Below are 16,110 nucleotides of genomic sequence, written 5' to 3' on the forward strand. Positions count from 1 at the left end.
CCACTTAAATTAAATTAAATCAAATTAATGTTCATGATCTTATTCCTGTGCGGATATGAAACGCTCACTAAGAAAACAGCCAATGAAGGCGTGCTACGTCAAAGGCTACTGTGAGCCAATGAATGACGCGTGGAGGCGGGACAAAATGGCCGGAACTTCATGTACAGTAGCTAGCTGTTGAGAGGCTAAAACTGTAAACCTGTGTCAGTTGAACAGGAAGTAGAAGTTGTTAACACTTAATTCCAGGCGCATTTGTTGACATATTGAAACCCCGTTTATAAACACTTCTGTTAAACGTTCTGCGCCCGACGTGTCGAGAAAACAGGGTCGAGAATGGTGTGTGGCTGTTAGCTAACAGTAGCTCGAGAGCTAATGCTAAGGGCCAGCTAACGTGTGCTAACAGGTAAACACGCTGCCTCAGACTGCGTCACACGGTCACACGCGGGGACGTGGATGACAGACACCGCGGTGTGACGACCTCTGATCTCGGGGCTCGAACAGCGGGGATGAAGAAGTGGACCTGGCGGGAGGGACAGCGACCGCACCGGCGACAGGGGGCCGGTCACCGCCGCGGCTGGTGCAGAGACAACCGGCAAAGGTCTACACAGGACGAAGACTGGTGTGTTGAGTTGAATGTGGACATTGGTTTGAAGGATGTGAGACGTGTAAGTCAGTGCTGCGACTGTTTATCCCTGAGCCTCTCTGCCTTTCACCTCGCAGGTATGATCACAGAAATGCAGGGCCTTCAAATAGAGCGCCACAGAGGAGGTGTGACAACCAACCTGCCCCATCGTCTGCTTCCTCCTCATCTCCATCATCTTCACCATCTTCATCTTCCTCCTCCAAGTCCAGCAGTGCTGCCCCAGGTCAGTGCATCAGCCCTCTGCCCTATCAAATACATAGGAGACTATCTCATCTACATTTGACCAATGAGAGGTTTGTACAGTTCAGTTTATGTGGTAACTAATACAAAACTAATAACCCAATCACATGAGAAAGCACCATCTGCAAACACTGCATCAGCAGAGAAAATAGGACCACACACTTTGTGTTTGAACCAACATATCAATGGGAAATACTCCTGGGTGATGGGAATTGTGAGATTTGGGGGAAAAACGTTTGTGTGATTGTTTTGTTGAAGAGCTGCCTGGTTTCTACTTTGACTCGGAGAAAAACCGCTACTTCCGCCTGTTGCCGGGACACAACAACTGCAACCCGCTGACCAGGGAGCAGTTGCAAGGGAAAGAAAGAGAGAAACAGAGAAACAAGATGATCGCAGAGGATGAAAAGCCCAAAAAAGTAAGCCTGCTGAAGGGGGAAATAATCTCCTTCTTTCTATAATGTTTTCTCTTATATTTAAAACCCACCCTCTCTTACCGTGAGTGTTACCTTCGCTAGGAGCAATTTATATAAACTGAAAAAGCTATATTTTAATCATCATCAATGTAAAAGCTGGTCATATTAGTACGAATAGATTATGTTGTCTGAGCTGGGTCATATTGGCCACAGCAGTGAGAAACTGCCAGACTGCAAATTGGGTGTGACTCCCTTGTTTACTCACTTACACACGTTCAGAAGAAAGTTATGGAGATTTCGGTGAAAAGCAGCAGAGCAGACTTCAGTGTTTGTTGATTTTAGTCAAGCAAGTGGACTCCCTGTCGTCTGGTTTCTCTACTGTTGAATGATTACAGATAGGTCATGACATGTTGTTTGTGGTCCATGAGCTGGGAATGAGCCACATTTCAAAACGTGTTTGTTTAATCTCTGTTTGATGATATGCTCTTCTTTGTAGAAAGCGCCAAGAGCAGGACTGAACTCGTCATTGCTCCTGCAGAAAAGACAACTCGGCTTGTTACCTGAGAACTCTTATTGCAGGTATTGTTCCACACTGCTGTGTGCGCATGCACACAAGGATATATAACTGTTCCCCTTGTATCCCATATGTTTCAATATCCACAGCTGTGATGCATTACAGAAAACAACCCCAGTGAAACAAAGACTAACCTCAATGCTAATCAGTTCTGTATGTGTAGAGATAGGTTTCTTTCAAGAGTTGCTGGCCACTAATAATGACACTAATCATTTTTGACGTGGGTTTCAAATCTTTCATATAGAAACAAAACCATGATAAATCATATTCAAAATATTTGAATTATATGCGTATATTTCACTAACAGTTGCAACAGCAACAAAAATGATTTATATTCAGCCTATTGGCAAATAGAAGCCTTTGACTTGTCAGATAACTGAAGGGGAGTGAGTCAATAATTCTTGTTCTGTGGATTGTCTGCAGACAGTGGCAGCAGTAGTTACCATGGTTACTGTGTGTCTGCAGGTTGATCCATGAGGTGAAGGTCAGCGGAATGAGACGCCACAAAGTAGAGATCAAGAGCACAGACAACAGCAACCCCAACACTGACAACTTCAGAATTATAGTTGTGAGAACCCACATACACAGACACAAACAGAACACCCCAGGGCTAATGCATAACTTCATATGGAGACCATTTTTTTTTTTTTTGTCCTGATGTACTTGCAGGTGTCCATGACTTACTTTTGCTTAATCCTCCCTCGCGTTCCTTGTCTGTCTCAGGGGGACTCGGCTTGTGAACGAGTGTTTACAGTTAATGATGTCGCTCACGGAGGCTGCAAGTACGGCATCATGAACTTCAGCAGCAGTAGCCGGGGCTCTCTGTCGGTGGAGATGTGTGATAACCTCTACTTTACCAACCGCAAGGTGGGACACTTCATTAGAGCTGTACGCTTGGTGTTCCCTGCGTATGTGTTGGGACATTTGTTTTAAACGTTAAAAGTATTTAGACGAATCTAGTAAATTGCCTTTTAAGTGTTCTATATGTGCATGTAAAAAAAAAGTATTGTCAGTTTCAAAAAAAAAATACATGTTGTAAATGTGTGTTTTTAATCCCAGCTGTAGTGAATTTGAACCCTTATGCTTTGGCTAAATGTGTTTCAGGTGAATTCCATCTGCTGGGCCTCAGTGAACTACCCAGACTCCCATGTATTGTATCCTTCTTCAGCTTCAGTAGAGCTTTTAGGCATTTGATATGTCTTAAAACTTAAGCGCTGCTTTGATCACAAAAGGGAGGATCTGTATTTAATATGATATAATGTGTCTCATCTACATCAAACACCTACATTCTAGTCCTCTTATGTCCACAAGTATCTTCTCAGTATTTAGTGGCCTGTCATTCTGTTTTCCTTGACTGAGCTGACTATCAGGCTGTGTTTGGTCGGAGTGGCAGACACCCCCGGCTGTGTCAGTTTGCTTCCTGCTTCCCTCTTCAGCAACTCCAACCCAGGTTAGATAAAACAGTTTTTTCTCTAGTGTGTCGCTGTGTGTAGACCTTTCAAAAGACAACTTGTCATAAGGAGTTGTTTTGGAAATGATAGATTTACTGGGATAATGATGGTCCCTTTTCATCTGTGACTCCTTACTGGTTTCCCAATGAACTGTATCAGTAATGTTTGTGGACAGAAGGTGATCAGAAAGGACATATTTCATGTTTGTATTGTTTGGTTTACCCCATATTAACATTTCTCCTCCTGTAATTCTTCCCCCTCCTCTTCTCAGACCAGCCCGGGATGCTGTGTAGCTTTAAGATCTCCTCAGCCTGGTCTTGTGCTTGGTGTCTCAACCCACAGTTTGACAAGACCTTCAGCACTGGTCAGTTACATGGCCATCGTCCTCCCAACGCATAATCAAATATAATAATTACAGTCATTCTTCAGCCACAATGACTAGAATCTGTGGAGGATGTTGGCTGTAGTTATTGAACAATTTTAATCTCCTAAATCATATCACTCTGTTTGCAAAGAAACAAAACAAATCATTGAACATATCAGTAGTTCTTCATAGGCTACATGCACAGAAAATCTAACTCAGAGTTCTTTTAACATCACAGATGCTTCTAACATAGTAGAAAGACTGTCTTATAGATAGATAGATAGATAGATAGATAGATAGATAGATAGCAGTATTCAGGTGGAGTACAGAGTAACCTAATAGCTGATTATTATTGTAGAGGATTTAAAAAAGACAGCTACACTGATTTCTTAGAATCAAAGTTCTAAATCTTAAATAACTGTGTTCTCGCATGTGTTGGCAGGCCTGTCTCGTAGGGTTATTGTGAAAGATGCGGAGACGGGCCGAACACAGACGTTCAGCGTAGGCAGCGATGTCTTGGCTCAGCAGTTTGCCCTCAGGGTGAGTAAAGTGTTACATCGAAGTGAGTGAGAGACATGTTTGACTGGAAATGTTTTATAGTAGATTTCTTTTTGACACGACTAAGAATAACCCCAAGCAGAAGGCGAGAACCAAGGAATTTAAAAAGACCTCTCTTTTTCTTCAGGTCCCCGTGCTGTTTAACGGTTGTAGATCGGGGGAGATCTTCAGCATCGACCTGCGGCAGCGCGGCCGCAGGGATCAGAGCTGGAAGGCCAGCCGCTTCCACCAAGAGTCGGCCATCACCTCCGTCCGCGTCCTGCAGGATGAGAACTACCTGTTGGCTGCGGACATGCTGGGCCAGGTCAGGGTTGAAACTTAAGAACATGACCCTTCAAAATAAGATATTAAAATGTAAATCCAAATGGATAATTGTTATGCTTTAACTTAGTTTTCCTCATTTACGTGCAGATCAAGCTGTGGGATGTGCGGGTGACCAAACCAGTGCAGGAGTACAAAGGGCACTATAATGAGCATGCCTACCTTCCTATTCATGTCAATGAACCGGAGGGGCTTTTGTTGGCAGGTAAGGGACAACAAAACATCTTCTCCCAATATGATCACCACTGAGATCAAAGCTGCTTTTGGATCAAAACCACCTGGACCTTTCAGTCTCAGGAACTTTTTTCAAGGAACTAAAATGGTTCCTGCAGACTGCCGTCCTCCTGCATTCCCACCGCTGTCTAAAGACCTGGGGTGATTAGGCAAATGGCTGCTGATGTACCAACACCTAATAACACCTAAACAAGCTGCTCAACTCCAGTCCACTAGGTGGTGGTATAAATGATCTGTATAAATAGAGCAACACTAAAATGACAGTAAACATGGAGGAGAGTAAAATCGTGCTGCTGTTGATTGGAAAAGAGACGAGTATTAGTCACAAAGTGTTTTTAAAACTCCAGAAATGTTAGACTCAAAGTAATGAAACCGATTTAATGCGCTATAACATAGATTGTGCAGCTGAAATAAAGAGCCGTGGTACCTGACCAATCACGCATCCTCAGCACTGCAAGCCCCACCCTATAAGTTCCTGTACTTTCTTAATTTACTAACCCACCGATCAGGGACTATTGGAGGGTAAACAAAGCTCCCACAAAACTTAATTTAGACCCTGGTCCCTGTGGTAGGAACCAGCGCTGGCACCAGGTTTACCTCGGTCAAATAGGTGTAACTGAGTGCCTGCAAAGTTTCATGTGGTAGAAACCCAGTATTAAGTTTGCTTCTCGAAACTGTTCTCTCCACAGTGGGTCAGGATTGCTATACGAGGTTATGGAGCCTGAAGGACGGACACCTGCTGCGGACCATCCCGTCACCCCACCCGGCCGCAAACGACCTGATCCCGAGCGTGGTCTTCTCCTCCAAGTTGGGCGGCTGCAGGGGGCTGCCCGGCCTGCTCATGGCCGTCAAACACGACCTGTACTACTTCCCGTACAACACCGACTACCAGGAGGGAGGAGAGCAGCACAGCGATTTTTATGAAAACACTGAAAATGCTTCCTCTCACAGATGATTTCTAAAAACAAACAAGGATACGATAATTTTTATTTTTTTGCCAAATGCACAAACAGTATATTCTCATACAAGACCAATACTTACTGTGTAACTGAAAGGCGTGTATGCAGTGGATTTCCACAAGGTTGTAGTGACCTTTTAAATTGGAAGATGACTTCAGAAAAGTTGCATTTATGTCTCAGGGGAATGTTGTTTTCACAGACGTGTTTGTGCCAAAAGGAAATAGAAGTGTACACGATTTCTACCGTTAGACCTTACTCACGGTAACCTTTTTATAAGAAGTGTACTTATATGATGTTTCTGATCTGAATTTGAAAAATATTATGCTGTGTTTATACTGCAGATTGATGCAACTTTTTCTAAAAGCTGTCAAAAACCATTAAACGCAGTACTTTACACTACATCAAGTACAATATTGAATTATTTTCTGTTCTGTAAATGACACACAAACTCACAAGAAGAGTCTCTGCAGTTTAATACATACTGTATGAGAATACATGAATGCATTTGTTCCATGTGATATTTGTAGAGTATTCACTTATTCAAGTTAAAGTCTATTATCTCAGCTTAAACAAATTCTTCAAGTCAGGTACTGGGGGTGGGGGAAACAAATTCAGGTTAAAAATTGAAACAGTCAGACTTCTCAATGCCCGGGTCTTCGGCCGAACGCCTCAGATATGATCTCAAACCATGCAGCTCAGTAAAAGCTCCTCCTTGTCCTTCTACACAGCCTGAGTTGACAGAGTAAAGGATTAATGATCTTCTAATAAACGTTTTGAGGGGCCAGCCTCAAAAACAGATGAAGTTTGAAGTCCCCTCTGTATCTTATTGCTGCTGTGAGCCAGCCACGCACGAAAAGCATTTCTCTTTGTTGCATGCATTCCCCCCTGCAGTCAGATTTGTCTCGTTAACAGATAAGTTTAGATATTTTAAAAACAAACAAGGCCATTTTAAAACTCTTCTCCCCATATATGTATATTCTATGTAAAATGTCAAAACAGTCAACAGCGTCAATAAGGGTGCTCTATTATCATTCGTCCATTAGATCTACCAACGATCACAAAGGATGAAGGGATTATATAAGTAGTTATTATACTATGTAATTCTATAAGTTGGAATGCATCTCGGTGCTACAGTACATCGGTGGCTTCTGATTGTTTTCATCCTGCTGAAGCCAAAGAGGCAGGAAAAGCTAAAAGCTAGTCGGGGCCGGAGCAGAGGAAAACTACAGTCGATCTTTGATCAGAATCATCTTAAGTGGATCATTTTTCCTCTAAAGCCGGTTCCGAATGTTAAAATCCAGTTCCTCCTGAAGAAACATTCTTCGGCTCAAAGTGCTTACCTGGAATCAGTTAGTACTTCTGTTATTATATGATTTACACATGCAGGCCCAGACAGTACTAGTTTATCACACCAGGAGGGATTGTCAAAGGGGTTAAGGTTTCATGTGCTCCAATATAAATTTGAAAGGGTCTAAAAGGGGCAAATGGGAATTTACCTGAACTCCATTGTTGGAGCATGTACTGTACGATACTCACTGTCTTTATTATCTCTTTACCTCTCCTGCAGTCTTGATTTTCAAGTCTCACTCTGTCTTTCTTCACAGTGTAAAATATAGGCATGGTAAAGTGAAATAACATCGAGGAGCTGAAATGACGCGAGGACAGCGTAACCAAAGACAAAAACAATCAACACAGTCCAAACAGGTGGCAGCCAAGAGAAGCCGCTGAAAACATATGAAGTCTTAAATTAGCCAGAGTCTACATGGTGTCAGTTCCAGTTTTTCGCAGAAGTCAGCATCCCTAGCCGTTCCCCACCCTGGTCCTGCTAGAGATCCCCAGGTTTCTGGTTGCAGCCGTTGCAGACCCTGACGGGGTGGTCCCAGCCACGCGAGGGCACCGAGCGCCGCTCCTGCGAGCAGTCGCCGCACACACCCTGGCCACAGGCACGACAGTGGTGGATGGAGAGACGTGGGGCGAACTCCTTCTGGCACTCGCAGCAGGAGTGGATGTCCTGGTCTGGGACCCAGTAGGCCGGGCGGGCAGCGTCCTTCACCAGGCCTGGACACGTGAGAGAAGAGGAGCTGATTGTTAATATAACAGAGCAGACAGGGTTTATTATAAAAAGAGCAATTTGTGATTCATTAATCTGGGAAATATCCGACAATAAGTTGATTATTTAATACAGACAGGTCTCACTCTCACCCAGAGGTATGTCGATAGCACCGACTACAGCTCCTAAAGTGTTCTGAACGGCCTCTCCAACCTTCCTGGCGATTAGTGTGCCTCCTTCCTCCTCCAAGGCAGCGTCCAGCAACTCTGCAACAGGAAAACACACACTCATCAGATCAGACACATTCACATTGAGAACAATTATATCACATCACACATTTAAAAGTGGGATTCTTCTGCCTACCAGTTGGGATTCCCCTGTTGTGGAAACATGCGTCGCAGACTCGGACGGGTGCCAGACCCCAGCCCCTCTCTGGGACCGGTCGGGTTTTGGAGGAGCAGGCGTCACAGAACCCCTCTCCACAGGCCCTGCAGTGGTGCTTGGTGTCGTTGGCTTGGAACTCCTCTGCACATTTATGGCATTTCTGTGGCATCACAAACGAAAACAAAATCACATGAGTCTTTTGCCAGTTGTCATGGTGCAGATACAGTTCAGGAAAGAAGACACACATTAGAATATGGACAGTACATCAAGTTCTGTTTGTAGAGGGACCACAGGATGTATCTGTTGGGTCACTAACAGTCTGGGTATCTCTTGCATGCGCATGTGGGTAAAGCCTCTACCACCTTAAGCCATATTTCTTAACTTCCCCCTCAACCTCTGCTGCATCTGAGCAACACATATTCCTCATGTTCACACTATTGTTCTAGATATTGAATCATGGCTTTCAGGTGTAAATTGCCATAATACTAGTACGAATGCCAAATAACTAGAGAAAAATGCTAGACAAGAACCAAGAAGGAAACAAAAACCTGAACTGAGCAAAAAGGCTTTACTGCATCTTATTTGGCCCCAATCACACTATCAGAGTTTGTTTGTTTGTTTTAGTGTAATTTCAGTCAGGTACCAGGATGAGGGAGTTGGGGGTCCAGTAGGTGGGAGCGATCTGGTCAGTGAGCCAGGAGGTGACGGCTTTGGCAGGCTTGAAGCTGAGATCAGTCACTGACTGAGAAATGTATTTCACTCCATCCAGCAACCTCTGAGCCGCATTGTTGTTGTCCTTCAAAAAACCATCAGACTGAAAAGGGGGGGGGGGGGGGGAGAGACAACAGCGTAAAGACACAATTCCTTCCCAGGCATATGGCAGGATTTATTCCCGGCAGTCATCTTTCACTCATCCGCACTTTTGATTTAATATGCCCAGTTCGAAATGGTAACACAACCAACTAGCATGAATTCAAAGCAAACATAGCCAACAGTGGATGTGACAACATTCATTCCAATTAAAACCTTTAAGTTCTTGGCTTGCAACTTAGTTTAATTGGTTTAAGCAGAATCTCATTTAGGCTGTTCCACTGAGGCCTTACCCCAGGCCAGATGTGCTGGATCTCCGTTCTGACCACTGTTTCCACTGGGTCCTGGTTTCCATACCAGTACTGCCTGCTTCTGTAGATCACTGCGCAGTTGGGGCACTCGATTACATACCTACATACAAAAGACAAAAAAAGGGGACAGAATATGCTGACACAGTTCAGTAAAACCGACAGTGAATGGAGAAATAGTTCCAGTTCATCAAATAGCTGGACCACACTTAAATTAGTTTTACCATAATGAACAGGGATGTATTTAAATCACTCTAATGCTCGCAAGGAAGCCATTTACAATAATTTTCCACGTGGCAGATGAACTCACCCTGACCAGGCGTAGATGGCCAGGCCAAACCACGGTGAGTCAGACGAGGCCGTCGTTTTGGGAACGACTATTACCTCCTTCCCTCCCTCATAGCAGGCCTGCGGAGTTCAGCACAGACACTCAGAATTTTGACACGCAAGCTTCAACACACGCGTGTGTGGCGTTGTGGGTTTGTACTTGCCTTGCAGGTGTAAATGCGGTTGTCGTACTGCGCAGAGTAGCGGCAGCGCTGTTTAGCTTCGTGTTCGGACCCTTCCTTTAGGTGATTCATGCTCCTCTTACAGCCTGAACTGAACGTGAGAGCACACCAAGTCTAAGACAAAAGTCTGTGATACTTAATCATACGATTTAATTATAGTATTCTGTTTAGCTACATGAATTACACGTGTGATAAATAGGTGAGAGACACGTACCCACAGCTGAGGCAGATGCTGGAGCAGGTGAAGTACTCATCTGGGAAAAAGGAGTTACTGGTCATGTGCTCCTCTGAAATATCACCGCTGAAGCGCTCACTCAGGGCCTGAGGAGGGAAGCGAGGGGGAGATGGAGGGACAGGCAGAGTCAATAATGCTCACTTAAAAGTGATTCTGGCTCAGATACATGACTCTACAAACCACATGTCATTATATGAGCAAGCATCCCCACCTGGAGAGCCTTGTAGATGACACTGGCAGAACGGGGTGACCGGGTGGTGTTGTTATCCAGCTGTTGCTCCAGGTTGCGCAGCAAGCCACTGAAGTCCGTGGGGGGGTTGTAGGTCCGAGTTCCGCGGTACTGGACGGAGCTGAATGCTTCTGGAAACAGACCCAGCTTCCTGAAACGCTCCTGAAGGAGACGGTCAGCTGATTCAGATGGCTTGTCTAGAGATGGAGAGGAAGACAGAGAGCAAAGGGGAGTGGAACTTGAGCATCATCTATAATTTATTTTAAGTACAGTCCAAATCCTAAATGAGGGATATTTGATGTACCTGATCCTAGCAGCTTGGTGTGGACCGTCTCATGGAAGATGATCACCGCAGGGCCCAGGGTGGACAACGGGACGTCCAGACCACAGCGGCTGGTGGTCGCCTTTAACTCCCTGGTGAAATGTTTCAAGTAGGCATCTGACGCATCGCCAAGGAACTTGAAGAGGTCGTCATGGAGACGGTCAGCGTGGGTTCTGTAGATGACCAGATCAGAGATAGCCAGGACCTTGAGTAGCAGCCGGGTTCGCTGACCCTGATTAGCTCCTGGGGACCAATGTAAAGAGAGTAATGGATGCCAGTTAACAGTGGGAAACAGATGTCTATGGCCCCATGATTTTGAGAACATCAATTATTTGTTTGCTCCATACCAGCCCCCAGTAGTCCCTCTGTGTCGATGACTACAACCCAGTGCACAGGGTCCATAGCAGCCCACACACCCACGGTGCAGGAGTCCTGGGTGGGGGATGTCTTGAACACCTCTCTCCCGAGGAAAAACGTATGGTTCAGGGTGTGGGACTTGCCCTCCCCAGTGTTCCCGAAGACGGAGACGACCTTGAGGAGCTCATCCGCTCTGCAGCCCAATCTACTGACAAAGTCATCCTCATCCTTCACCTGAGAGTCCACACAAGATCAGCCACATCATCAGAACATCACATGAGCAGGATGTGGACACAATAATAACAACACACACTCACCTGCATCTCCTCCTTGTCGTCCACCAGAAGGAAGCTGCACACCTGCTCCAGCTTGGCCTTCAGGATCTCCATCTCCGACTCCTCTGCATCCTTGCTGTTCTCCTGGGGAGATTTGACTGTGTGATAAGTTGTCAGGGGGTGCTTCCTCTTGTTGATTCCGCTGTGGGTGCGTTTCTGGCAGTCCAAACACAGGTTGATCTTGCAACCCTGGCAGCGAACCACAGCCCTGAGGCGTCCGCCGCTCGCCGAGCAGCTGCTGTCACCTTTGCAGGAGTCACAGAAGGGGACGTGTCCCGGTGCAATCCGAACCCTGTCGTGATTCCTCATGCGCTCCTGCCTGTGGAGCTCCAGTTCGCAGCGGGCGCACTGCAAGCTGCCACACTCATCGCACTCAAACGCAGCCTCATCTGAACCCCCGCAGGCGTAGCTCTCCTGGCAGACTGGGACCGTGTTCATCCCTTTATCTACAGCTGGACCTTGACCACTCATCTCAAACCTGACTGACCCACACACAACCTTTGGTGTTGACTTTAAGTGTCACTGAGAGGGTCTGGGATTGCAAGAGCGGTGCAGGTGGAAGACACAAGGTCATGGCACGGTTCAGCCAATATCTATGCCCTGATGTGATGGAGCATTTTATGTTCAAATTCACCCAAAAAGTAAATCCACTCAAGTGTAACAGGGTTAAAAAACACGAGAAGATGTTGAACTGACCTTGTCACTGCTCACTGTGGAGGAGGATTCAGAGGATTCAGTGTGTGGTGAGGCAAACAGCTTCCAACACCCAGACCGGTGATTACTTCTATGTTTTGGCACAACAACAGTGTGTTAGCTAACAGTAGCTGCCCTGCATCCCATCCCTTGTTTTTCCCCTTAGTGCTCCGATGGCAAGTTGCTATTTGAAACTAGCTTGTCATGCTCGACACAATGTCTTAGAGATACGCGGTGAAACTCCTCAATAAGGAGTCGCTGGCTCCTGTCAGCGGCACAAATACACTCACTTGTGGAGGAACGAGCCACCTTCATTTGAAATCGACCGACCCAGCAGCGCTGACGAGCCCGACGGAAGTGAACCGCTGCCTCAGCACGGTCTAAAACTGGACACGTACACACACGTACACACACACACGTACACACACACGTACGTACACACACACACATATAAAGTTAGCTAGCCGAGCTGTTGTTGCCTCAGACCTCATAGGTGTTGTTGCTTTTACATCAGCTGATCGGCTTGTTTTGATCCAGAGGTCAAAAGTCACAGGGTGCGCAGTGCGTTCTGGGTAATGGAGGCGATGCGCTCAAAACAAACGCGTTTGTTTTATCTATAAACTATTCTCGTCGGTTTTTTACTTCATATATTAACTTAAACGACTGACGTGGTTTCAAAAACGCACCTTTATGAAAGCTAATTATTTGAAAAGGCATATTAGGAGAGGATACGACTACCCACAATCCTTTGAACCTTCCAGCTGCTGTGAGGTACGTTTCCATTTTTAGCCCGGCTTACACCGATATTTCCTCGGGTGGGCGGAGACAGCACTTAATATTTAGACAGTGCATTAATAAAAACGACTGGATCATATGTGGTTTGGTTGTAGATTTGCTTTTTGTGTGGATTCACATGTTTGCCGGGGAAAACAAATCGCAACTTGTTATTTATTCAACTTGATTGAACTGCATTCAACCGGGCAGCCCCGTGAGTTAAAACAAGCGCAGCTAACGTGGAGGTTGTTTTGTGTTGGTTTTGTCACAGACGTGTTTGCACTTGTGCGTTGAACACGCGGTTCTTTCATCGGGTTTGTGTTGTTATTCAGTATTTTACAGGACGTTCAGCTCACACACACGTGTCCTCTTGTGCTGTCGCTAAGGAAACACCGCTGTCTGACCCCCACCTCGCCTCTGACCTTTCAGCCGGGAGCTAACGTTAGCTTAGCGCCAACCGGTTAGCCTAGCCGACCGTGTCCCAGACAGTCCCAGCAGCGTTTCTCCTCCTGTGCGTCTGTCGCGTTCACTATGGAAGATGATGTCTTCACCGACATCAGTGGGAAGACCATTTCTCTGGACTGTCAGAGCCACTCCAGCTTCTGCAGGGAGTTCACCGTCAGCTCCCCCAAAGTGTCCATCGGGAAGGTGCTGGTGTACACCTGCTCCGTGTGGCTGGTCGCATACATCGTGTTCTTCTTCACAGAGGTCAGACTCAGAACCCCATAATACCCCCTGTTATTCATTATAATCACTGTGATCATGGTACTTAAACCAAAGCGTTGACATTTTAAAGGTTCAGTGTGTAGAGATTAGTGACATCTAGTGGTGAAGTTGCATGTTGCAGCTTCACCCTCCCCTTTCAAACATGACAGAGAACTTGTGGAAACCATGGCCGTCACCATAGAGAGGACCCGCTCCTGATTTAAATATAAAGTGCCCATTCTAGGAAAAAGAGAACAACGATTCGTACGATTTAGATGAAACGCACTAGTAAAAACATCACTAGTATTATTTTATATTCAATTTCTGCCAATAGATCCCTTTCACCTAAATCTTACACTCTGGACCTTTAATGGCTATGCAGCTAGCATTTGGAAAATTATATAATTCAGAATTTTCTAAACCTTTTTTTTTTTTTTATACCAACTTTCATGTTTTATTACTTCTACGTGTTCATATTATACAGCACAGATTACTTTAGCGTGACAATCGCCGCGTAAGGGATGCTGGAAGTCAGAGTTGGGAGGGCGGTTGCTGAGAGAAAATCTATATAAGGATGTCTAAATACACTGAATGCTCATAAATCAACAAGGAAAAATAGCAAAAAAATTATACATGGGGTTGTTTGGTTAAGTTTTTGGCCTTGCAGTCACAGTTTACTGCCAATAGGGGATGATGCAGCCCCCTTAGCACCCCTACAACCAGCCTCCTTGCAGCTTGTTGTTTATTATTTGTTTATTACCTGTATTATTTATCTCTTAATAGCTTCAGGTGCCCATTGATATGGTATCTTGATTGTGATAAACCACACCAAGATATTTCTGTTGGATACCATACTCTAAATGATCTGTACATTGTACCTCATTCTGACTTTTTGCTTTGCTGTAACAAGTGAAATTCCCTCTCTTTCAGAACACTGCTGTGCTGTCCAGTGCGATCATCATCACCCTGGTGGGTATGATGCTTCACATCCACTTAGTGAAGGTGGACCACGAGTCCCTGCTCGTCATCGGGTCCTTGGGGATTCAGGTAACCTCCAACTACGCCTCGGGCCGCGAAACCACCACTTTCATCGAGAAGAGCAAGATCAAGGATATCGTCATCAATGAAGCAATTTACATGGTGAATAAGGGGCATTTTTTTAGGGGCAAACTTTTATTAATCACATCATTATTGTCCCATCATTCTTGAAGTTATTTCAGTTTATGTGTTTGTTAAATGATGGATTGATGTCTGATGTTTTTTATTTCAGCATCAAATCATCTACTACCTTTGTGTGCTGTTGAAGGACCCGTCAGAACCTAATGCAGTGTCCAGTGTTGTGCCTTTGTTTCAGGTGAGGATGAATGAGCAGCGTACAGAAACTTGCTTTTGGCGAGTTACTTTCAGCGTTTCAGTTCTTCTTCCTCTGTTGAGGTATTTAATAGAAGGAGAAACCTGTTCCTAATGACCATCGCCTCTTCGTCTTTCAGAGTTCGAAGCCTCGACTGAACTGCTTGGTGAAGGTTTACAGAAGCTGCCAAGAAATTCTTTCCAAATGCTGATGACACCCAAGTTGTACAACAGCAGAGTTTCTGGCTGCACAACATACTTTTAATGTTTCTTCACTCTAGTCATTTTATTTTCAGTGGACGAAAGCAGAAAGTGTGAGCATAATTTAGTTTCTAGGTATATATTAATTTAATTTGATGTACAGTGTAATTTTTCTATGTATTTTCTCCTTTTTTTGTCTTAACCTTTTTGTATTGTACTTAATTGTGTAGTTACTTGAATAACTTGTGTACAAATAGCACTAGTCTAACTTAACCTAATGAGCCAAACTTTTTAACTACACTGTATTAAAAGAAATTGTATTTAACAATTGTCCTTTGTCATACCATTGTCATACTGTATATTTTGATAAAAATCTATTTGAATAATCCATCCAATAGCTGTTCTGCTTATTATTATCATATGGAGCCAATGGCAGCTGAGGATATTTTGTCAGCGGGGCTTAGAATATGTTACTGGTCAAGCTATACTTTTCTTCCACAGTAGGGGGCAGCAGCGGACTTACTCCAGCTCATTTACTCTGTAAATGAGACTAAAGAAAACAAAATCAAACTGTATTACAGTATTTATCAAACTAACATTTGTTTTTGGTTTGAGTTCTGACCAAAGCACTTAAGCTGAACAGCTAGTTTATCCTTGTGTTTGTTTATCCAGTGTTAATTACATAAACATACTGCTTCTGAATTGAATAAGATGTATAATGTCAGATGTGCTGTGTGCACAGTATATTTTTAGAGGCAACTCCCACATCTTCCTCATCAGATGTATTTTCACTTCCTCATAACTACATCATTATCTTACGGATACAATTGGTCACGTTTCCCTCAGTCGTCCGTTTCCTCACGTGTGACCTGATATCTTCAGACCTGTTTTCAGAAATGAAACTGGAGACGAACGCACAGACCAAATGACGATGGCGGCCCGTGTAGGATCAGTTTCCGAATAAGTGTTGTTGCACAGGGATGACAATAACACACTGGGCACTAGTTTTTGTATTGCAACCTTCTTGTTTATTTGTCACAGGGATGATTTGAACAAAGTTTGTTTTTAACTTGAAACTAATGTCAATTTCA

General features: G+C 44.6%; 3 protein-coding genes across 4 annotated transcripts; 2 read left to right on the forward strand and 1 right to left on the reverse strand.

Moving 5' to 3' along the window:
• The first annotated feature begins 105 nt into the window (after positions 1–105).
• wdr21 (WD repeat domain 21) lies at positions 106–6,354 on the forward strand. The gene is made up of 13 exons (XM_034579422.1): positions 106–619; positions 721–866; positions 1,142–1,299; positions 1,793–1,875; positions 2,336–2,438; positions 2,594–2,737; positions 2,975–3,024; positions 3,241–3,320; positions 3,593–3,685; positions 4,128–4,225; positions 4,371–4,547; positions 4,655–4,769; positions 5,488–6,354. The coding sequence occupies exons 1-13, from the start codon at positions 507–509 to the stop codon at positions 5,751–5,753; spliced, it is 1,626 nt and encodes a 541-aa protein (XP_034435313.1). The 5' UTR covers positions 106–506; the 3' UTR covers positions 5,754–6,354.
• On the reverse strand, positions 6,214–13,502 carry zfyve1 (zinc finger, FYVE domain containing 1). 2 transcript variants are annotated; one of them, XM_034579420.1, is made up of 13 exons: positions 11,993–12,669; positions 11,279–11,828; positions 10,952–11,195; positions 10,587–10,847; positions 10,265–10,479; positions 10,033–10,139; positions 9,801–9,909; positions 9,620–9,717; positions 9,295–9,412; positions 8,835–9,005; positions 8,171–8,351; positions 7,960–8,073; positions 6,214–7,815 (listed from the first exon to the last, which is right to left on the reverse strand). In XM_034579420.1, the coding sequence occupies exons 2-13, from the start codon at positions 11,765–11,767 to the stop codon at positions 7,583–7,585; spliced, it is 2,340 nt and encodes a 779-aa protein (XP_034435311.1). In that variant the 5' UTR covers positions 11,768–11,828; positions 11,993–12,669; the 3' UTR covers positions 6,214–7,582. The 2 variants fall into 2 exon arrangements, with proteins under 2 accessions (XP_034435311.1, XP_034435310.1); XM_034579419.1 differs by having other exon boundaries at positions 11,279–13,502.
• On the forward strand, positions 13,076–15,419 carry pigh (phosphatidylinositol glycan anchor biosynthesis, class H). Its single transcript, XM_034579428.1, has 4 exons — positions 13,076–13,471; positions 14,399–14,608; positions 14,739–14,822; positions 14,959–15,419. Exons 1-4 carry the CDS (start codon positions 13,295–13,297, stop codon positions 15,028–15,030), a joined length of 543 nt encoding a protein of 180 aa, XP_034435319.1. The 5' UTR covers positions 13,076–13,294; the 3' UTR covers positions 15,031–15,419.
• The last annotated feature ends 691 nt before the right edge of the window (positions 15,420–16,110 follow it).

This window comes from Hippoglossus hippoglossus, chromosome 24 (assembly GCF_009819705.1).
Source record: "Hippoglossus hippoglossus isolate fHipHip1 chromosome 24, fHipHip1.pri, whole genome shotgun sequence".
NCBI classification, from domain to species: domain Eukaryota; kingdom Metazoa; phylum Chordata; class Actinopteri; order Pleuronectiformes; family Pleuronectidae; genus Hippoglossus; species Hippoglossus hippoglossus.

Bases quoted from the DNA above. Each gene is read 5' to 3' on its own strand.
- wdr21 (XM_034579422.1), top strand. From the start codon at position 507: ATGAAGAAGTGGACCTGGCGGGAGGGACAGCGACCGCACCGGCGACAG. The intron at 3,321-3,592 runs GTTAGATAAAAC...TCCTCTTCTCAG, and splicing joins CTTCAGCAACTCCAACCCAG to ACCAGCCCGGGATGCTGTGT. The intron at 4,770-5,487 runs GTAAGGGACAAC...TTCTCTCCACAG, and splicing joins GGAGGGGCTTTTGTTGGCAG to TGGGTCAGGATTGCTATACG.
- zfyve1 (XM_034579419.1), bottom strand. From the start codon at position 11,767: ATGAGTGGTCAAGGTCCAGCTGTAGATAAAGGGATGAACACGGTCCCA. The intron at 9,006-9,294 runs GTAAGGCCTCAG...CCCCCTTTTCAG, and splicing joins TCCAGCACATCTGGCCTGGG to TCTGATGGTTTTTTGAAGGA. The intron at 8,352-8,834 runs GTACCTGACTGA...GTGATGCCACAG, and splicing joins CCCCCAACTCCCTCATCCTG to AAATGCCATAAATGTGCAGA.
- pigh (XM_034579428.1), top strand. From the start codon at position 13,295: ATGGAAGATGATGTCTTCACCGACATCAGTGGGAAGACCATTTCTCTG. The intron at 13,472-14,398 runs GTCAGACTCAGA...CCTCTCTTTCAG, and splicing joins TCGTGTTCTTCTTCACAGAG to AACACTGCTGTGCTGTCCAG. The intron at 14,609-14,738 runs GTGAATAAGGGG...TTTTTATTTCAG, and splicing joins TCAATGAAGCAATTTACATG to CATCAAATCATCTACTACCT.